The sequence below is a fragment of the Cebus imitator genome, unplaced genomic scaffold, assembly GCF_001604975.1.
Source record: "Cebus imitator isolate Cc_AM_T3 unplaced genomic scaffold, Cebus_imitator-1.0 Scaffold0, whole genome shotgun sequence".
Lineage (NCBI taxonomy): Eukaryota > Metazoa > Chordata > Mammalia > Primates > Cebidae > Cebus > Cebus imitator.
In genome coordinates, this window is record NW_016107315.1 from 3148674 (window position 1) to 3172237 (window position 23564).

The 23564-nt window shown below is 37.3% G+C and overlaps 1 protein-coding gene across 6 annotated transcripts in view; it reads right to left on the reverse strand.

Annotated features, from left to right (window-relative positions):
- The window catches only part of DOCK3 (dedicator of cytokinesis 3), a 682827-nt gene that overhangs the window by 400613 nt on the left and 258650 nt on the right, over positions 1-23564 (reverse strand). For all 6 annotated transcript variants that reach the window (XM_017497238.2, XM_017497162.2, XM_017497072.2 and 3 more), the window contains exon 5: positions 10041-10137. In XM_017497238.2, coding sequence (XP_017352727.1) covers positions 10041-10137 — 97 coding nt within the window. The remainder of the gene's footprint in view (positions 1-10040; positions 10138-23564) is intronic.

The window sequence follows — 23564 nt, forward strand, 5'->3', positions numbered from 1 at the left end:
ACCATGGAATATTATGCAGCCATCAAAAACGATGAGTTTGTGTCCTTTGTAGGGACATGGATGAACCTGGAAACCATCATTCTCAGCAAACTGACAGAAGAGCAGAAGATCAAACGCCGCATGTTCTCACTCATAGGCGAGTGTTGAACAATGAGAACACATGGACACAGGGAGGGGAGCACTACACACTGGGGTCTGTTAGGGGGAAATAGGAGAGGGACAGTGCGGGGTGGGGAGTTGGGGAGAGACAGCAAGGGGAGAGATGCCAGATGTAGGTGATGGGGAGGAAGTCAGCAAATCACACTGGCACGTGTGTACCTATGCAACAATCTTGCATGGTCTTCACATGTACACCCAAACCTAAAATGCAATAAAATAAATGAATGGGAAAAAAAAAAAGATAATGTGTTCGTTACCAGTCTGGCCAACAGGGTGAAACCCTGTCTCTACTAAAAATACAAAAATTATCTGGATGTGGTGGTGCATGCCTGTTATCCCAGCTACTCAGGAGGCTAAGGGAGGAGAATCACCTGAACCTGGGAAATGAAGATTGCAGTGAGCCAAGGTTGCAACACTATACTCCAGCCTGGGCAACAGAGCCAGTCCATGTTGCCAAAAAAAAAAAAAAAATATGTAAAATGTAAAATATGAAGAATACACACAAGCATTCAATATATGCTGGATATATATCTTCAATATGAAATTAATAAATTCCTCATCAATTGTATTTTTAATGAATTAACATAAGAATCATATGAAATATATCACTCTCCAACAACAAAGCCCTCTTTTCAGTTAATCAGATTTACTGAAAATTTGCTTCTCTTTTTGAAGAATAAAGAAAAATTAAGGAGACTAATAGTGTATCTGTAAAATGCGTATAGTTCCTATTTCATATAGTTACTATGATTTAAGAATAATACCAACTTGTTAGGTTGTTTATTAAAATTATTGGTCTCAATTTTACAAACTGCTAATGCATAATATACATGTACATTTGTATCTACCATTATAGTATTGCACAAAGTATTTTCACTGCCCTAAAAATCCTCTGTGGTCTGTCTATTCATCCATTCCCATTTACCCACCAATCCCTGGTAACCACTAATCTTTTATTGATCTCTATACTTTTATCTTTAGCATTATTTTTTTAAGTTGCTAACTAATTTTCCCTAGGGACTTTATTCTAATTTTTAGAAATTATTTTCCTTTATGGGCTCAACAAAGTATATTCTAAATATATGGCCTATTTCTTAAATATTATTGATATATTTTATGTAATCTAATATGTACAAAATATCACCATTTCAACATATAATCAATATAACAAATTATTAATGGAATATTTTCCATTCATTTCTTTGTACTAAGTCTTAAAACTCCAGTATGTATTTTATACTTACAGCACATCTCACTTCAAATGCTAAATTTTCATCACAAATATTTATGTTTTTATTTCAGTAAATTTGTAATTGAAAAAGTGGGTTAACATATAAAAGTTACTTCAAACATACCTAAAAGCTTTCCAAAAGAAAAAAAAAATGCTTCTCCTTTAATATTCACATTCACAGTAACAAAATTAGTTCATCTCTTTTAGAATAATTTGACTTTATAGATAATTTATTCTGCACTTATCAGTTTCAAAACTACAGCCAAATAAATTCAGACACTCTTATGTTAATGCTGTAGCATTAACATCAAATCCAAAAACAATTCTTCTAATTTATGTTACAGTTTTTGGGGTCAATTTAGTTAACACTGTCAATCATAGTTAAAATCTCATGCATAAATAATAGCACAGCATAATAGCTATTCATAATAGAATAGGATAATTCATGCTAAAAATGTAGAAAACTATTATTTATTTTTATTAGGAAAAGTTTTTAGTTTTAACAAAAATTTTTGTGATCATCTATGTCACAAACAAGCTATTTCTTTCCATGATGCTTCAAACTTAACTTTGTTCATATGGAATGTGATATCAGGAAGAAAATGTCAATCATATTGACAATTTTTGTCCTAAATTACTAAACATATGGCAAACATTCCTTTTTAAACTTCTGGTATGTGTGACTGTTGGATATTCACCAGAACTTGCCAAAAACATATAGAGAATTCCATATACCATTTATCCAGCTTCATCCATTGGTAAGATCTTATATATCAACAGTACACTGTCAAACCAAGAAACTGACATTGTTACAATATTATTAACTCCTTTACAAAGAAATCATATGTGCAAATTTGAATGCTATCACCACAATCAGAATTCAGAACTAACTGTGCCATCACCATAAAGAGAAACCCATATTAAGCCTTAATAGTCACACCCTGACCTCAACCTTAACTCTTGGCAAATACAAATCTGTCTCAATTGCTATAATTTTGTCACTTTGAGAATGTTATATAAATGGAATCACAGAATATGCAACCCTTCGAAGTTACATTTTCTTAAGTAGCATCATGCCCTTGAGATCAATCACTGTAAGTTGCTGGATGTATTCATCATCTACTCCTTTTAGTTTCCAAGTAGTATTCCATAGTTTATTCTTCTACATACCTACTGAAGGATATTAGGATTGTTTCTAGTTTATGCTATTACAAATAAAGCTTCTATAAATATCCATGTAAAAGCTATTATGTGAACAGAAGCTTTCACTTCTCTAGGATAAACAGACAGAAATGTGATGGCTGCGTCATATGTTAACTATATGTTTAACTTCATTTTAAAAAGTCCAAATTTTTCTCCAAGTGGCTTTGCCATTTTTCACCAGCAATGTATGAGATCCAGATCCACATCCTTGCTATCACTTGGTATTGGCAGTAATGTTTATTTCAGTCTTTCTAACAGGTACATATTAGTATCTCATTGTATCAATTATTTGCATTACTCTATTGGCTAATGACGTGAAAAATCTTTTCATGTGCTTACTGGCTAGCCACATATCCTCCAAATCACACTGCCACGTGTGTACCTATGCAACAATTTTGCATGTTCTTCACATGTACCCCAAAACCTAAAATGCAATAAAATAAATAAACGGGAAAAAAATAATAAAAAAATAAATTAAAAGGATGAGATTTAGGCAGGTTTCTTTCTTTTTTTTTTTTTTTCATTTGCCTATGAATACCCAACACCATTTGCTGAAAAGACTATCTTTCCTCTACTTAATTGCTTTTGTACCTTTGTCAAAAATCAGTGTGCATACTTGTGTGAATCTACATCTCAGTTCTCTATTTTGGTCCCTTAATCTAAGTGTCTTTCCCTCTGGCAGTACCACTCTACCTTGATTATTGTACAGTAAGTGTTAAATTTAGCTTGAGTGATTCTTCCAACTTTATTATTCTTGTTCAAAATTGTTTAACCATTTTAGTTCTTTTGCATTCCCCTAGAAATTTTATTTTTAATTAAAAAAAAATTTCAATTTTCCCTATAAATTTTGGAATCAGCTTGTCTATATCCAAAAGAATCCTGCCAGGACTATTTTAGGAATTACATTAAATATATAGATCAGCAGTCTGGAGAGAACAAATATTTTTTAATATCTGTCTTCTAATCCATGAGCACACTGCCTCTCCATTACTTAGGTATTTTTTACTTTATTAGCATTTTATAGTTTTCAATATACAGAACTTGTACATGTTCTGTTGGATTTATCCCCATTCATTTTTCTCCTTCTTCTTCTTCTTTTTTTTTTTTTTTTTTTTTTTTTTTTTTTTTTTTTTTTTTTTTTTGGTAGAAATGGGGTCTTGCTATACTGCCCAGGCTGATCTCAAACTCCTAGGCTCAAGTGGTCTTCCTGCCTCAGCCTCCCAAAGTATTGACAAGCATGAGCCACTGTGCCTGGACTCGTTTTTTCTTGAACAACTAATAAAAGGCACTGTGTTTTAAATTTTGGTTTTCAATTATTCACTGTTATTTGTGGAAATATAATTTTGTGTGTGTCTGTGTGTCTGGATATCTGCAACCACAAACTTGCATATTAATTCTAAGAGGTTTCTTTTTAAACTTTAGTGTCTTCTTGTTTGTAGATTCCTTGGGATCTCCAATGTAGCCAACCATATAATCTGCAAAGAAGAATTTTATTTCTTCCTTTCTATCTGTATATGTCTCATTTTCTTCTTTACTCCATTGATTAAATCTTCTAATACTATGTTGAATACGAGTGTTGAGAGAAAACATTCTTGCCTTGTTCAATTTTAAAAACTGAAGAGAGAATTAATCTTCATCACTATGATATTTGTTGTGGGTTTTTATAAATATCCTTCATCAAGCTGAGGAAATTTGCTTCTACAGCTAGTTTACTGACAGTTTTTATCATGAATGAGTGTTGAATTTTCTAAAATGCTTTTCTGAATTAACTAATGTCATCAGGTGATTTTTCTTCTTTAGAATGTTAATACAATGAATTACACTAATTGATTTTCAAGTACTGAACTATTCTTCCATTACCAGAATAAGCCCCATTGGCTATGGTATATTATTTTTATATATTAATCCAGTTGTTAATATCTTATTGGAAATGTTTGTGTCTACAGTCATAAGAAATACACCATAGTTTTCTCTTTTTGTATTGTTTTTGTCTAATTTTGATATCAAGGTAATAGCCTCATAAAATGAATTAGGAAGTATTCCTTCCTCATCCATTTTCTAAAAGACTGTACAAAACCAGTGTTATTTATTTGCCTGGATGGTTCTTTTTGGAAGGATCTTAATTATAAATTCAATTATGTTAACCGTTGCATGATTTTCAGATTATCTATTTTGTCTTCGGTGAATTTTGGCAATTTATGGTTTTCAAGAATTATGTACATAAAGTTGTTTATAGTATTTTCTTTTTGCCTGCTTACTGTCTGTGACGTCTGTGGTGATATCTCTTTCTTTAGTCTTGACATATTGGTAGTTAGTATTTTCTCTAATTTTCTTTTTCAGTTTTGCTATGTGTTTATCAATTTTACTAATCTTTTCAAAAACCAGTTTTTGCTTTGATTTTCCCTATTGCTTTTCTATTTTTAATTTCATTAATTTTTGCTCTGCTTGCTTTTTTTTTTTTTTTTTTTTTTTTTTTTTTTTTTTTTTTTTTTTTTCTTTCGTTTTTTTTTTTTTTTTTTTTTTTTTTGAGACAGAGTCTCACTGTGACACCCAGGCTGGAGTCCTTTTTTAGTTTCTTGCAGTACAGCAGATGCTGAAATCACTGATTTGAAACCTTGCTTTCTTTTCCTATTATTAGGAAGTAAAGCATGCATTTCCCTCTCAACACTGCTTTAGCAGTATCCCACTGGTTGTAATATATTTTCATTAAATTCACTTCAATATATCTTTTGTTTCTCTTATAGTTTCCTCTTTGACACAGATCATTTACTAGTGGGTTAATTTTTAAGGCTTTCCTGTTTTTTGTTTTTCCTGTCACTGATTTCTAGTTTGTTTCCATTATGGTTACAATATCCTTTGTATGACATCAATTATTATAAACTTGTTAAGATTTGTTCTATGACCTAAGATATTGTCTATCTTGCTGAATGAACAAGTTTGCTTGAAAAGAATCCGTAACCTGATTTTATTAAGTATTCTATAAATTTCAATTACAGCCTATGGTTGATAGCACTGTTCAGTTCTTCCTTATTCCTGATGACTATTGCCTAGTGGTTACACTGATTACTAAGAGAATAACTTAATAATCCCCAGCTATAATAGTGATTTTTTTTCTCTTTTCTCCATTCAGTTCTTTCAGGTTTTGCTTTATTTATTTTGCAACTCTGTTAAATTAAGATTATTTTGTCTTCTTGGTGAATTGATCCTTCTATCATTTTCTAATGTCCCGTTGTCCCTGGTAGTTTTCTTTGCTCTGATATTGAATTTTTCTTAATTAGTATAATTAACAGTATTTACTTTTATTTAAGGAAAAAATTATTCATGATATAATGACATGTTATTAATATAATTACCCTGTTTTTCTTTCATGAATGTATGCCTAGTACATATTTTTCTATCTTTAACCTTTAGCCTCCCTGTAGCATCATATAGACAAATGAGTTTGAAGTGAGTTTCATATAGACAACATATAGTTTGGTTTTATTGTTCAATTCTGCTAAACTCTATCTTGTAATTATTCATATGTTAGGATCTAAGCCTGCCATTTTAGTATTTACTTTGTGTTTACTCCCTCTATTTTACCTGCCTCTACTTCCCCTTTCTTATTTTTCTACAGGTTACTTGAACATTTTTAGCATTCCATTTTAACTTATAGTACTTTTTATTATATCACCTTATGTAATATTTTAATGATTGCTCTAGAGATTGCAATATACATATGTAATTGCACAGCCTACCAATATGAATGTTTTGATACTTAAAGTGGAATGTAGTTACTCTATCATAATTTATGTCCTTTTCTCTCTCCACTTTTTAAAACGGTTTCTTTTCCTTTTTTTTATTTGAAATGGAGTTTCACTTTTGTCACCCAGGCTGGAGTGCAATGGTGCGATCTCAGCTCACTGCAACCTCCGCCTTCCAAGTTCAACTGATTCTCCTGTCTCAGCCTCCTGAGTAGCTGGGAATACAAGCATGCGCCACCACACCTGGCTAATTTTTCTACATTTAGTAGGGACGGGGTTTCACCACACTGGTCAGGCAAGTCTTGAACTCCTGACATCAGGTGATCCGCCCACCTCAGCCTCCCAAAGTTCTGGGATTACAGGCATGAGCCACTGCACCCGGCCAACAGTTTTCTCAAATATTAACTGAATATACACTGAGAACTATATCAATATTATAATTTTTGCTTTGTATTATTAAACACAATTTTAAAAACTGAAGAGAGAATTAATCTACCCTTTCCATTGCTTTATTCATTCCTAATGCTCCAAGCATACAGTTATCACTTCCTTTCTTTCTGAACAACCTCCTTTATAGTCAGATATTCTTTTAGAACCAATCTCCTGTCAACAATTTTTCTTAGCTTTCCTCTTTCTGATATGGACTGATTACCCCTTCATTCTTGAAGCATATTTTTGTTGGATACACAATTCAGGGTAATCTGTTGTTGTTTTTTTCTTTTAGCAGTTGAAAAATGCTGGGATGCTTCCTATCCTCCATACTTTCTGATGAGAAACTTGTTATTCAAATTACTGACATAGGTAATGTGTTTATGTCCTCTATATACTTTGAAGATTTCTTTTTTGGCTTTAATTTTTCACAATTTGGACTATGATGTATCCAAGTATGGATTTCTTTGGGGTTTTCCCATTTGGAGTTCACTAAGCTTCCTGAATCTGTAGGCTTATGTCTTCTGCCAAATTGGAAAATTTCAGCCATTATTTCTTTAAAAAAAAAAATATATATATACACACACACACACACACACACACACATATATACATATATATACACTCATACATACACACACACATACATATATATATATATATTTATATATATATATAGGCTCCACATCCTGTCCTCTGTATCTAGTATTCTGAGACTATAGTGTCACATCTTATGTTATAGTTCCACAGATCTCTGGAAGCAGGGCTGATTTTTTCTATTTTTGTCCCCATTATTTATATTGGAGAATTTCTAGTGAACTATCTTCAAATTGACTAATTCATTTCTCTATCATTTCTATGGGCTGCTATTGAGCCCACAGAATAATTTTTTTTTTAATTTTGGCTATTGTATATTTCAGTTCTATCATTTTCATTTGGTTATTTATAGTTTCTACTTTGTTCCTAAGGTCTTCTATTTTTTTGTTTGTTTCAAGAGTGTTTGTAATTGCTTGTTGAAGCATTTTTACAAAAGCTGTTTAAAAGCCCTTGTCGATCATTCCACATCTGTGTCATCTCAATATCGGCATCCACTGAGTTTAGATTTTCCTGATTTTTCATATGACAAGTAATTTTGGGCCATATCCTGAACATTATTATACTATGACACTCTGGTTCCTATTTGAATAATCTATTTTAGCAAACAGTCAACCTGCTTAAAACTGCAACCCTCTCACCTTTATGAGCTGTGGTTGAATGTCAATTTAGTTATAAAAAATCTCTGCAGTGCTTTTCTGATTTCCTTCATTTGTATTACCTAGATGACATAACTTCACCCTACTATCTCCTCAGCTTGGGTTTGGGTGGGGACAAACACTACCTCATTTTAGCAGGGCAAGGATGGAAGACAGGCTACTATCCCACATGGTCTGCCTCTTCAGTATGGTGGGGAAGGGAGGGTGGAAGTCAGAGTCTTGCGCAGAGGCTTAGCTGAGAACAGCACAACAAAGAAGAGTAGAAGTCAAGAGTTCCAACCACAGGTTTTTCCATGGAAAGTTACCTCCTCCTTACTTCATATTCCACTGAGGTGGGGCACCACTTCATTACTATAGGGTAGGGGGTGAAAGTTTAATTGTCTGGGTTCCTTCCTGCCACCCCCAACATTTTTCCAGTTCATTCTACAGGCTCCACTGGAGAGGGGTATCCCCTTGCTACTGTAGGAGGGGGAGGAAGTATGTTTAAAATAGCACTGGTGTGGATTCCACTGCTGAAATGCCTGTTTGGACAGGAGAGAAATACAGCTTTTATTGTGCTGTTCTCTTAGAGAACAGTAAAGTATGACTAAAAAAGTTTCTGTCTTTTCGGGCTATCTTTCAGCTAGAGAGAACAGGCTTTCCTTGGCACTAATTTTCCTTTGTTTGTTTGTTTCTACCCACTGGCATTTCCAAGTTGTGTGCTTCTCTAGGGACCAGGTCAACATATATGAAAATAAAGAAAGGGAAAAAAGAGAGAATTCATTTGATCCTTGAGCCTCAAAATCCCTTGGCAATTTACTCTCTTTTTTCTAACTTCCAGAGTTTTTCAGTAGGTGAATTATGTGTTTTACACAGGGCTTTTTGGTGTGATTAGTAGAAGTAGTAAAATAAAATGTGTTTATTCCATCTTGTCCAGAGCCCAAACCCTGTCACTTATTTTTAGTATACATATTATAATTATTTCTATACCCTATCACTCTCCACTTTCGAAGTTTCCTAAGAACTTTATTAGTTTTTTATTAGGTTTCTACTACTTTTTTGGGGGGGTGGAGTCTCACTCTGTCACCCAGGCTGGAGTGCAGTGGCACAATCTGGGCTCACTGCACCTCTGCCTCCTGAGTTCAAGCAATTCTCCTGTCTCAGCCTCCTGAGTAGCTGGGACTACAGGTGCACGCCACTACGCCTGGCAATTTTTTTTTTTTTTGTATTTTAGTAGAGACAGGATTTCACCATGTTGCCCAGGCTGATCATGAACTCCTGAGCTCAGGCAATCTGCCCGCCTCAACCTCCCAAAGTGCCAGGATTACAGGTATAAGCCACCATGCCAGGCCACTTTTTTTTTCTTTTTAAGAGACAGGGTCTCACTCCTTAGTCTCCCTAGTAACTAGAACTACAGGTACACACCACCACACCCAACTAAATTTTTAATTTTGTGTAGAGATAGAGGTCTTGTAATAGTCCCCAAGAAGGTTTTAAACTACTGGCCTTAAGCAATCCTCCTGCCTCAGCTTCCCAAACCATAGGATTACAGGTGTGAGCCACCATGCCTGGATTTTATTACATTTTCTGTTAATTTGTTGGCTCAGCAAAGTGTCAGGTATGACATATCCTTGAAGCTTAGCAGCTGTTAAAAACTGTTAACACAATTTATTGGCCTTTATACCCACCATTAGGTTCACAAAAGATAAAAATAAGCAACTCTCAAGTTGGTTCATTTGTTCTGTAAATATCTGTTTTATGAAAGCATCTGGGGACACAACAATGAGTAAGAGAGCTAAGATCCCTGGTATTATGTAACATATTTTAGTGACTGGGGCAGAGAAACTACACGCATATGAACAATAATGTGTTCTCTTCAGGTTGAAAAAACCCAGTCTACTATGCTTCAGTAAAGATTAAGAACATACATTTCGTAAACTGTAAATATTTGGAAATCTAAAACTGCATACTTAGCATAGGTTAATTTTTTTACTTGGTACACTAAACTTTAATGATCCTATAAACTAGTAATCAACTACTTACCACATATAACTGTTTCCACAAACTTGCCCATTCTTGTAGAGTTGCTGTAACCTCAGTCACAATGGAATCTTCAAGTGGAACCACAGTTTCATACTGCCTAGAACCAGAGCCACAAAAGACAGGCACATTATCTCTGAAAAAAAAAAATCTCAGCAAACAGTCTCCTTTTTCTACTTGCTTAACTCAAATTTTAATTTCATGCAAACAAAAAAGAAGTACATCTAACTGATCAAAGACCTTTTTATAATGATATACTGCAACAGTGAGAGTGAACTGAATTAAGATAAAGAGATTTGGGTTTTACTATATAAGTCCTCAATTTTACTTCTATAAATACTATCCTAAAAACACACCTTTTAAGGAACAGTCTCTAAGCTTTTTTCCTTCAAGGAAAAACCATGATACTACCCAAGTCTTACTCAGATTAATTTTTTAATTATTTATGTCCTTTAACATTTTTCTATATGCAAGTTTGCTCATACTCTTAGTTAAAAAAAAAAAATCCGGAAAAATGTTGGGGGTGGTTGTGGCAGGGAGGAACCCAGACAATTAAACTTTGAAAAGTTTGATGCATACTCCCTTATGTTGGTATTGTATTTTCTTGCAACATAATGTCAGTAGAGGAATTCTAAGTCTGGTAGAGGAATTCTGAACCTGGTAACAGAAAGGTGCTTGGATTCTCTCTGAATACTTCATAAGCAGCATCCACTATAATACCAATCCCTGTGCTGTCAAAAATTTATCAGTGAACAAAAATGGACAGGATCTATCTTCAAAAAGCTCTTGGTCTGGACAGCGAATCAAACAGACATGGACAGTGATAAATCCAAAATGGAAACGAAAAGGTACTGATATGATTTGGCTGTATCCCTACCCAAATCTCATCTTGATTTGTGGCTCTCATAATTCCCACGTGTTGTGGGAGAGATCCAGTGGAAGGTAATTGAATCATGGGGGCGGGTCTTTCCCAAGCTGTTCTCATTTTAGTGAGTAAGTCTTACAAGATCTGATGGTTTTATGAAGAGGAGTTCCCCTGCACATGCTCTCTCGTCTGCTGCCATGTAAGATGTGATTTTGCTCCTCCTTTGCCTTCTGCCGTGATTGTGAGGTCTCCCTAGCCACCTGGAACTGTGAGTCCATTAAACGTCTTCTTTGTAAATTAACCAGTCTCAGACATGACTTTATTAAGCAGCATGAAAACAGACTAATACAAATGCAATGAGAGATTTTAGCTGGATACAATTTATAATGAGAAGATCAATGAACCCTTCTCTGAAGAAATGTCAAGGTCCAATACATGCAAAAAAATCATGACATGAAAAGTATGTGTGGGGAGGGAGAAGACCAGTTATGATGCCACCTACAAATGGGCAAAATATGCAAGATGTCACTGAGTTGGGAAATAATTTCACAAATCCAAGATGAACAAAAGCTGATATGACTGGGACCTTTTCAAAAGACAGTAAAAATTCCAGATCTTATCACAAGTGACCTGAATGAAAAGTTATTGAAAGCAGGGAGAATAACTTGATAATATTCCTATAATGTCTATACCAATGTTGAGGGTTAATAAAATACTTTCTATGACCAAAGATTTAATATACTGATGCATTGAGGTAATTTGTACCCACTTATTAGCCAAGGAGAGTATCATCCATCTGAAAAAAAAGTCCAGGAAAATGTATTCCACAAAATTAGCATCAAGTATTATTTCTTTCCACAAGAAGATAAGCTGACAAAATACCACTGTGTTCAAAGATGACTCAGTGCATTAATATTGAGCATCAATGAATATATAAGTTATCTGATTATGCCTTATGGTTTTACTGTGTTCTAATTTTTTGTGACTTACTCCAGTAGATTACAAAAAGTCACCCTGAAATAATGCCACGGCATTATCTATATACATCAAATTTATAAGCTCATTAAAATAAAAGCTTTCATCAAGGGCTTGTTAAGAGTACAATGTGACAGAGGTAACACCAGCAAGATGGCAGAAGAGGTGCCTTCTATCATCATATGCCTCCAAGAAGCATTAATTTTGACAACTTATGGACAAGAGTACCTTTGTGGGAGTCTAGGAATCCAGCAGAAAAGTTTCAGCACACCACTGAGGCAAAAAATCCAGAACAGATGCAATAAATAGGGTAAGAAGTAAATTTCATTTTACCTGCATCACTCCTCCTACAAGGCAGCACAGCTCAACAAGAGAAACACCCTAACGCTGCAATTTCTCCCACAGTGGAAAGTGAAAGCACAATAATTAGGCACCCGGCTCCACCAACCATGTAGGACACTGCCCAAGAGACTCACTTTTCCCACCCCACCCCAAATATTGTGGTGATAAGCATGGCTGAGTATTTGGGAAGGTTGGGAGTAGGAAAGTAAGTATGGTTTAATTTATTTTAATTTTTTGAAATAGGTCATACTGATCTCAGATGAAAAAGAATATGCTAATGATACATGTGATAAATGTCATATCTGAGAAGAAAGTCATAATGACTTACTAAACAAATTTGAAGTGAATGAGAAGATATCCTTTATTTCTTTAAGCTACTGGTTGTTAAGTTTCAATTTCTGAAGTTATTTCTATATACTACATCTTAAGAGTGCTGTAGAGATAATTAGGAGATGTATAGAAACAATCAGGGAAATCACAATCTTAATAACAAAAGTTAAACATAAAGCACAAACAGTTGCTAAATATGTGACATCAACTATAACATCTAATGTTCTCAAGAAGGAGGTTCACTGTAAACTGTTGCAGTCAGATAAAGATTCATAAAGAAAGTTAAGTTCCTAAAAGAGGTTGTGTCTGAAAGGCAAGGAGTTGGAGAGAGAGCCCTAAACACTATACTTTGTTATAAAAAGTGGTATAGAGAAAATAATGAGCAAGGCATAATAAAGAGAATTCATGCTAGTAATGGCAGCAGCAGGCCGTCTGCAGTGGGGAGGCGTGGATGGTGGTGGCAGGAGCGGCTACAGGATCAGCAATAGCTGTGGTGAGTATCCTGTGCCCTACCTGGAGGAGGCAGCTGACTACACTGCCCTCACCCTTACACAGCCGCCTGCCCAGGACCCATCCCCAGGCCTGTAGCCTCTGCGGCTCCAGACCCCGTCCCCACATCACTGCTCTCTCCTGCCGCTGCTGCAGGGAGGGCGAAGGGAGGAGGCAGTGCTGGGGCCATCCTTTGGGGACTGGGGACAGGAAGTGAGAGTGGTGCTCACTTCAGGGACCAGCCAGCAATGCAGTCGCCATGCCCACCCTGCAGAAAGCACTGGGTTCCCTCGGAAGGAGGCTCACTGCACAGGCCCACGCAGGGTCACAACCCCAGGGTCTGCCCCATATGGGTCCCGCAGTATTACTCCCAATGGCTGGCCCGAGGCCTGCGATCCACTCCCAGAGGTGCCCACCCTGGGCAGACCCCCAATACAGGTGAGGGGGAGTTCTGGGCCACCCGTGATGAGTGCTAGAGCCACCGAGGGACCCTGCCCTGGACAATGGCCTGGGCTTAGCAAGGACCTCCGCCCCAGGCAGTGAGGGAACGCAGCTGGGGCTGCATGTTCCACCAGCCGGGAGCAGGCAACAGCCCCGCAGTCCTGGGAACGGCTGTAGTCCCCCAAGTCAGGGCTGTGGACCTGGGCCTCCCTGTGCTCTTGGTGGCCGGGAGTAGGCAGGAGCCCTGCACCAGGGAGGCTGCAGCTGCCCAAGTCAGGGCTGTGGATCTGGACCTCTCTGCACTCAGTGCAAGGATGTGAGATTTTAAACTTGACACTGGAAATAGGGAAACATGAGTGATGTTAAAGGAGTGTTGTGTTTTAGTAAGATTAATGCAGAAATAATACACAAGACAAAGTAAAATATAATTTCCTTGGAGTTTCATCTATTAGGTCTTCAGCTACTTTAATCATTACGACCTATGAAAAACTTAGATTGTTCCTATTTTAAAGTTCTAAGATGGAGGACTTACGATAATTTGGCCTCAACTGCTAGTTTCCCCACTTCCTAGCTATGCTACTTTGGTAAAGGTATTTGAACTCTCAAAGCCTTGCCTTTCTCATTGGAAATAAGTGGATAATTCCACTATAAATCTGGAATACCAAAGTGTGTTAAGTGTGAAGTGTCAAAATGGTTAGTATAGAGGATATTTAATAAATGGTACCTATTGTTGATTCTTAATCTTTTTTTTTCATTGCTTACAATTAAGCAAAGAGTTTCTAGACTAAAATGTCAAAATCAGCTAGATTTTATATAGTACTTTAAATATTTTTCAGACATCTTATCAAAATAGCTCAGTAAGTTCTTATTTTGACATATTTCCTCAGCTCCCCAAACACAGCAATTATAGGTAAAATATAAATATTTTTGAGCTCCAAAATAAAATAAACATCTCAGCATAGCAGCAACAGAACAATAACAACAACAAAAAACAACAACAGTGAACCAGGGTGAAATCACAGGTCTTCTAGACTCTGGAGTCAAAAGCCAGCACTGGTGACTAGGAACTTAAATTTAGAGGGATGACAAGGACAAAAAAGTACTCAAAATGAGATGGGAACCAAGGTCAGATTCACTGGTTGAAGTTTCTCAAAAGAAGGCCAACATAGGGCGCAACAACTGCTATTAAACCTCACTTGGGACTATGGTTTTTAGCAAGCTGCAGGACTAAGGAGACTGGACCTCAAGCAGCCCCCTCCCCACTTCAGCCAAGGGTCAGAATCTACCACAGCCCCAATGTCACTGATGGAAAGAAGCTCTAAAATACTGTTGAAGGACCTGGTTCTATACTGGAGGTTAGGGGACAGATAGCAGTAACTGCTCAAGCACGAGACAGATACGCTCAGAGGGAGAAATGGAGAGGGGAAACAAAATCTTCCACTTCTAAAACCAAAATTCTACAGCGTATGAAGACTCTAATGTTCAAAGGCTTAAAAATAACACAAATGGTGTTGGACTTACAATGGGGTTACATCCTTAGAAACCCTTTGTAAGCTGAAAATATCATGAAGTCAAAGATGCATTTAATTCACCTAACCTTTCGAACATCCATTAGCTTAGCCTATCCTCCCTTCAATGTGCTCCACAGTGGGTAACAATGTTACCCTACTGTTTGGCAGAACCATCTAACAAAAAGCCTATTTTATAATAAAGTGTTAAATATTTCAAATAACTTGTTGCACACTGTACTGACAGTGAAAAACATAATGATTGTTGTACAGGTACCCAAAGTATGGTTTCTATTGAATGCACATCACTTTCACACCACTGTGAAGTCAAAAAATCTTAAGGCAAACCATCATACGTTGAGGAACATCTGCAAATCCTTTTCAGATAAAATTATCTTTATGAAATGGCCAGATAAACATTTTTACATGTTTAGGATACTCAGAGAAATGAAAGAATCACTTCCATTTCAGAAAGGGAAAAGTATGAAATAAAACCAAGCACAAATAAAACAAGAACTAATGATATACAAAAGCATCAACTAGGAAACTAGCAAATGAAAACTATTAACACTCAAGTGTCCATCAATAGATGAATGTAAAAATTAAACATGGTATATATAAGTGCAATGGAATATTATTCAACCTTAAAAAGGAATGAAATTCTAATACATAATATAACATGGATGAATCATGAAAGCACTATGCTAGTGAAATAAGCCAGATACAAAAAAGACATGTTATTATTCCATTTACATGAAGTACCTAGAATATGAAAATTCACAGAGACAGAAAGTAGAATAGAGATGACCAGGGGCTGGGTAGAGGGAGAATGGGGAGTAACTCTTTAAAGAGACAGAGGTTCTTTTGGCGATAATGAAAAAGTTCTGGAGATGAATTGTGATGATGGCTGCACAACACTGTGAATTTATTTGATGCCACTCGGTTGTACACTTAAAGAGTTAAAATGGTAAACTTCATATTACATACATATTTTACCACAATAAAATCACACAAAAATATTGCCAGTGAAAAAAGAAAACCTCAATAAAGAAGATACATGTTAGAAAGAATTCAAAAGAGAACAGCTGCAAGACAGTACTAATGAAATCTCTCTAGAATGCAGGTCAGGGAAAAAAAGAGACCCAAAGTATATAAGAGTACTTAAGAGTACATGGGAGATAGGTGGGAAAACTCTAATCTACTGCTAACAGGAATAACAAAAGAAGTAAATGGCAGTGTTACAGACAATTGTGGGATATTTTTTTCCATTGCTGTTCTGCTTCATAATCCCCTTCCCCTAGGTGAAATGTAGAGACAGACTGTCTCCCATTATATGGGTGTAAAATGATGGATGCTTGATTTATCAACCTTGCTGCATCTGGAGAACACAGGGCTATGACCTAAGCTCCTTTCAACCCAGACTTAGAAAAGGAAACTAATGACTTAAGCGAAGACTGAACAGATGGCAACTTGATAGCAGCTACAGTCAATTTCCAGAGACAAGCAGTCTTTTAAAAAATTTCCCATGCAGTAGTTCATTTTTTATTATTTTTATTTTTATGGATATATAATAGTTATACATATTTTGGGGTAAATGTAATATTCTGATATAAGCACATAATGTGTAATGAGAAAATCTTGGTAATTGGAATATCCATCACATCAAATATTTATCATTTCTTTGTATTGAGAACATTCTAAATCTTCTCTTCTACTGTATATTTTGAAATATACAATAAATTATTAACTATAATCATCCTATTGTGCTATCAAACCACTAGATCTTATTCTATTTAATTGTATTTCAGTACTCATTAACCAATCCTTCCCCATCCCCCACTCCCCACTGCCCTATGGGAGCATCCAGTTTTGAGTTAGTGAGGGGGAAGGAAGGAGGCAGAAGTAAATACTGTAGTCAAGGTATGTTTCACTGAGAAGATTTAAGAAAAGGCCTGAAGGAAATGACAAAGCTAATCAGGCACAGTATCCCGAACCTAAGAAACAGGCCTTGAGGCAGGAGCATACTTGAAATGACTGAATAAAGGCAAGAAAATCAGTGTCACTGAAGATTACAGGGTGACAGGAAGCCACATCATAAAACTTGTAAGCCTTTGTAAGAACTTTGGTGTTTGGTCTGAGTGAGACGGGAGTCGCTGGAAGGTTTTAAGCAGAGGAGTAACATGATCTAACATATTTTTAAAGAACAACTCTGGCAGCTATGTTGAGCTATAAACTGCAGAGGAACATGGATAAAAATAGGGAGACCAGTTAGAAGGTAGCGGTATAACAAAGGCAAGAAAATATAACCCCAGGAAGTCCCTGTTTTTCATTCCATGCCATAATGTGACAATTTAGGACACTGAGTTTCTTCTTCTTCCTCTCAGCTGTCTAATGCTGTACAAACTCCACCCAATAGTCCATAAGATGCTCCCATCTCTCCTATTGTTCTTTGGCAGCTGACTCTCAATAACTCTCACTATCTTGTATAGTGGGCACCCACGCTAATTCCTTTTCAATTCCTACTTTAACCACTTTGAAGCCCCAGATCTCTAACCCTCTCTGGTTATGATAATATCAATGTTCCTATAACAATTATAAATATAATATGCATAACTAGAAGCAGAGTCTAATATTAATATTGTCTCCATCCTAGAGGAAAGCGTGAGATTGAGTTTGAGAAAAGCTTTGCTAAATAGACCAAGAATGAGGTCACAGAATGAATTAATAAACAGATGAACAAACGAATGAATAAATAAATATGCAAACTTAAAAAAAAAAAAAAAACCCTTAGGCATAAAAGGGTAACTTGGCCTGAATGTTCAAAAGCAAGAAGTCTTACAAGTACTGCTAATCTACTGATTCTCCCTTTAACTCTAATCCAAACTAAGAGTTAAAAAAATCTAGCAGATGTAGAATGAATAAATAAAAATTAATTACATGATTTAAATTATCTTGGCATACTCAACTAAATTAATGTCAAAGACCGGGTGGGGGGAGGGGGAAGCACTCGGGCACCAAGTACCTTTCCAAAGATTATATCACAAGCCAGCTGCCAAAATGGCCTGCTATAACTTTGGGAGGCTGAGGGGGATGGATAACCTGAGGTCAGGAGTTCGAGATCAGCCTGGCCAACATGGTGAAACCCCATCTCTACTAAAAATACAAAAATTAGCCAGGTGTGGTGGTGTGTGCCTATAATCTCAGCTACTTGGGAGACTGAGGCAGGAGAATCGCTTGAACTCAGGAGACAGAGGTTGCAATGAGCCGAGATTGTACCACTGCATTCCAGCCTGGGAGACAGAGTGAGACTTTGTTTCAAAAAAATTAAAAAAGACTAGTTTAACCTAGTAGCTGCTGAAATGAACTGCCGTGACTCTAAGAACAGTTTTACCTACTGCCATCACTTACCCACCAATCAGAGCTTGCCAGCTCCCAAAAACTTCACTAGTAGTAGTAAGTTTTCTTTCAAAACAATATGTAACATTTCTCTTTCTAATAAAACCCTAACCATCCCTTTGTTTTTCAGACACACAGAAGACTACCCTGTCTGGCAGAAGCAAATACTGTAGTCAAGGTATATTTCATTGAGAAGACGAATGGCAATTTGCTTTCCTAAATAAAACTTTTTCTTGTTAAAGGAGGCAAGTCTTGCTATGTTTCCCAGGCTGGAATACAGTGGCTATTCACAGGCATGATCATAGTGCACTACGGCCTCAAACTCTTGAGCTCAAGCAATCCTCCTGCCTCAGCTTCCCGAGAAGCCAAGACTATAGGTGTGTGCCACTATGCCAGACCTTCCAAATAAAATGCTTTGTTCAGAGATTTGTCTCTATATTTTTATTTGACTTTGACAGACGGATAAGACAATTTGATATATACAAAATACTACTTGGAAGGATAATCTCATCAGGAAATCAGGACTGGAAAAAGCTTAATGCTCACTTTTCTGATGCTCATGCTCATTTTTCTGATGCTCATTCATTTTCTCTTTCAACTTCAGCACTCATATAGCCAAAAATCAAACTCAAGTTTTGATCCTGAGAATTGCTAAATTATCAGATCAGTTGAATTCATGGCGTTTTCATTAAAATTAAGATAAAAGGCAGGGTAGTGACATAAAAAGAATGGTAACCTATATATCAGAATAGATATAAGAAGAAAGACATGGGATAACTTAGGAAAGTCTGAGCTCTACCCCTAAGAAACCTCCCTTTGGCATCAGAAAAAATCCCTTCTTCCTGAATGATGAGGGTATCCTTGCCTTGCTTACAAACCCAAAGTTGACCTCACCTGAGTGAATTATCTTGCAACAAGAAGCCCGTTTTCCTTAGACCCTATATGGGGGCCAGTGTCCTGTAAATTCAATCTGTTTACTTTCCCAGCCATCCTGAAACGAACACTGTGAAAGAAATAACAGCTATGCAGGAGCTCAACTCCATACACTTTCCCTCACCACAAGGCTGATCTGACACCACAACTGCTGAATCAGAACTGGCCAGTAGTAGTGGTGCTAGGAATGCCAAATATCCATGTGTAGAACAGTGAAACTAGACCTCATCTTTCACCAGATACAAAAATCAACTTGAAATGGATTAAAGACTTATATGTTAAGACTTGAAACTATACCACTAGAAGAAAACGTTGGGAAAACTCTCAGCACATTGGTCTAGGCAAAGATTATTGGAGTACGACCCTAAAGGAACAAATAACAAAAGCAAAAACAGACAAATTGGATTGCATCAAGCTAAAAAGCTTCTGCACAGAAAAAAAGGCAATCAAGAAAGTGAAAAGACGAAGTATAAAATGGGGAAAATATTTGCAAACTATTCATGTGACAAAGGATTAATAACCACAATATATAATGAACTAAATTCCACAGCAAAAAGACAATCCAAATGAAAATGGACAAATGAGAGAAGGCATAGCAAGATGGCCAAATAGAACCCTCCAGCAATCATCCTCTGCAGGAACACCAAACATTTCAACCTTGGCGAATCTGATGATTATGTGTCAGGGATGCTCTTCTCAAGGAGTATCTTTGTGGTGTTCTCTGTATTTGCAGAATTTGAATGTTGTCCTGTCTTTCTAGGTTAGACATGTTCTCCTGGATAATATGCTGAAGTTGTTTTCCGACTTCGTTCCATTCTCCCTGTCACCTTCAGGTACACTAATCAAATACAGATTTGGTCTTTTCACATAGTCCTGTATTTCTTGGAGGCTTTGTTCGTTCCTTTCCATTCTTGTTTCCCTAGTCTGGTCTTCAAGCTTTATTTCATTAGGTTGATCTTCAGTCAGTGATATGCTTTCTTCTGCTTGATCAACTTGGCTATTGATACTTGTGTATGCTTCATGAAGTCCTTGCACTGTGTTTTTCAGCTCCATCAGGTCATTTATATTCTTCTCTAAACTGGTTATTCTGGTTAGCAGTTCCTCTAACCTTTATCAAGTTTCTTAGCATCCTTGCATTCGGTTAGAACATGTTCCTTTAGCTCAGAGGAGTTTGTTATTATCCACATTCTGAAGCCTACTTCTGTCAACTTGTCAAACTCATTCTCCATCCAGTTTTGTTCCCTTGCTGGCGAGGAGTTGTGATCCTTTGGAGGAGAAGAGGCTTTCTGGTTTTGGGAATTTTTAGCCTTTTTTGTGCTGTTTTTTCCTCATCTTCCTGGATTTATCTACCTTTGGTCTTTGATATTGGTGACCTTCTGATGGGGTTTCTTTGTGGACATCCTTTTTGTTGATGTTGATAGTATTCCTTTCTGTTTGTTAGTTTTCCTTCTAACAGGGAGGCCCCTCTGCTTCACATCTGCTGGAGTTTGCTAGAGGTCCACTCCAGACACTGTTTGCCTGGGTATCACCAGCAGAGGCTGCAGAACAGCAAAGATTGCTGCCTTTTCTTTCATCTGGAAGCTTCGTCGAGAGGCACCTGCCAGATGCCAGCCAGAGCTCTCCTGTATGAGGTGTCTGTCAACCCCTACTGGGAGGTGTCTCCCAGTCAGGAGGCACAGGGGTCAGGGATTTACTTGAGGAGGTAGTCTGTCCCTTAGCAGAGCTCGAGTGCTGTGCTGGGAGATCCACTGCTCTCTTCAGAGCCAGCAAGCAGGAACGTTTAAGTCTGCTGAAGCTGTGCTGACAGCTGCCCCTTCTTCCATGTGCTCTGTCCCAGGGAGATGGGAGTTTTATCTATAAGACCCTGACTGGAGCTGCTGCCTTTCTTTCAAAGATGCCCTGCTCACAGAAGAGGAATCTAGATAGGCAGTCTGGCTACAGTGGCCTTGCATTACTGTGATGGGCTCTACCTAGTTCAAACTTTTGGGTGGCTTTGTTTACATGTGAGGGGAAAACTGCCTACTCAAGCCTCAGTAATGGCAGATGCTTCTCTCCCCACCAAGCTCGAGTATCTCAGGTCGATTTCAGACTGGTGTGCTGGCAGTGAGAATTTCCAGCCTGTGGATCTTAGCTTGCTGGGCTCCATTGGGGTGGGATTCGCTGAGCTATACCACTTGGCTTCCTAGCTTCAGCTGCCTTTCCAGGGAAGTGAATGGTTCTGTCTCACTAGCATTCCAGGCACCACTGGGAAATGAAAAAACTCTTGCAGCTAGCTTGGCAGGTGCCCAGGCAGCTGCCCAGTTTTGTGCTTGAAACCCAGGACCCTGGTGGCATAGGTACCCGTGGGAATCTCCTGGTCTGTGGGTTGTGTGGACCATGGGAAAAGTGTAGTATCTGGGCTGGAGTGCACCATTTCTCTTGTCACAGTCCCTCATGGCTTCTCCTGCTAGGGTAGGGAGTTCCCCTACCCCTTGTGCTTCCTGGGTGAGGTGGCACCCCACCCTGCTTCAGCTCACCCTTGGTGGGCTGTACCTACTATCTAAGCAGTCTCAATGAGATGAACCACTTTCCTCAGTTGGAAATGCAGAAATCACCTGTCTTCTGAGTTGATCTCGCTATCAGCTGTAGACCAGAGCTTTTCCTATTTGGCCATCTTGCTATGAAGAAAGAAAGCAGCTATTATTCTTGATCCTCTTCCTCCTACTACCCACCTGACAGGCCACGGTGTGTGTTGTTGGCTGCATGTATATTTGAGAAATGTTTGTTCATGTCATTTTCCCATTTTTTAGTGGTGGTGTTTGGTTTTTGTTTTTGTTTTTTTTCCTGTAAATTTATTTAAGTTCCTTGTAGATTCTGGATATTAGATTTTTGTAAGATAGATAAATTGCAAACATTTTCTCCCATTTTATAGTTTGTCTGTTCACTCTGATGATAGTTTCTTTTGCTGTGCAGAGCTCTTCAGTTTAATTAGATCCCATTTGTCAGTTTTTGCTTTTGGTGCAATTGCTTTTGGCATTTTTGTCATGGAATCTCTGCCTGTGCTTATGTCCTGAATGATATTGCCTAGGTTTTCTTCTAGGGTTTTTATAGTGTTGGGTTTGCATTTAAGTCTTTGATCCATCTTGAATTAATTTTTGTATAAGTGGTCCATTTTCAGTTTTCTGCATATGGCTAGCCAGCTCTCCAGCGGCCTTTACTAAACAGGGAATCCTGACCCCATTTCTTGTTTTTGTTAGGTGTGTCAAAGATCAGATGGTTGTAGATGCTCAGTCTTATTTCTGAGTTCTCTGTTCTGTTCCATTGGTCTGTGTGTCTGTTTTTGTACTAGTATCATGCTGTTTTGGTTACTGTAGCCTTATACTACAGTTTGATGTTGGGGAAGTGATACCTGCAGCTTTGTTCTTTTTGCTTAGGATTGTCTTGGCTATTTGGGCTTTTGTTTGTTTGTTTGTTTGTTTGTTTCCTAGGAATTTTGAAATAGTTTCTTCTAATTCTGTGAAGAATGTCAATGATAGGTTTATGGGAATAGAATTGAATCTATAAAATAATTTGGGCAGTATGGCCATTTTCACGATATTGATTCTTTCTATCCATGAGTGTGGAATATTGTTCCATTTGTGTCCTCTGATTTTCTTTTGCAGTGGTTTGTAGTTCTCCTTGAAGAGGACCTACACCTCTCTGGTTAGATGTATTTCTGGGTATTTCATTCTCTTTATAACAATTATGAATGAGAGTTCATTCATGATTTGGCCCTCTGCTTGCCTGCTGTTGGTATATAGGAATGCTAGCAATGTCTGCATATTGACTTTATCCTGAGACTTTGCTGAAGTGGCCTGTCAGCTTAAGAAGCTTTTGGGTTGAGATGATGGGATTTTCTAGATATAGGATAATGTCATCTGCAAACAAAGATATTTTGACTTCCACTCTTCCTGTTTGAATACCTTTTATTTCTTTCTATTGCTTGACTGCCCCAAGACACATAATCATCAGATTCGCCAAAGCTGAAATGAAAGAAAAAATGTTAAGGGCAGCCAGAGAGAAGGGTTGGGTTACCCACAAGGAGAAGCCCATTGGACTAACAGTGGATTCCTCTGTAGAAACCCTACAACCCAGAAAAGAGTGGGGGCCAATATTTAACATTCTTAAAGAAAAGAATTTTCAACCCAGAATTTCATATCCACCCAAACTAAGCTTCATAAGCGAATTTACAGACAAGCAAATGCTAATTTTGTCACCACCAGGCATGCC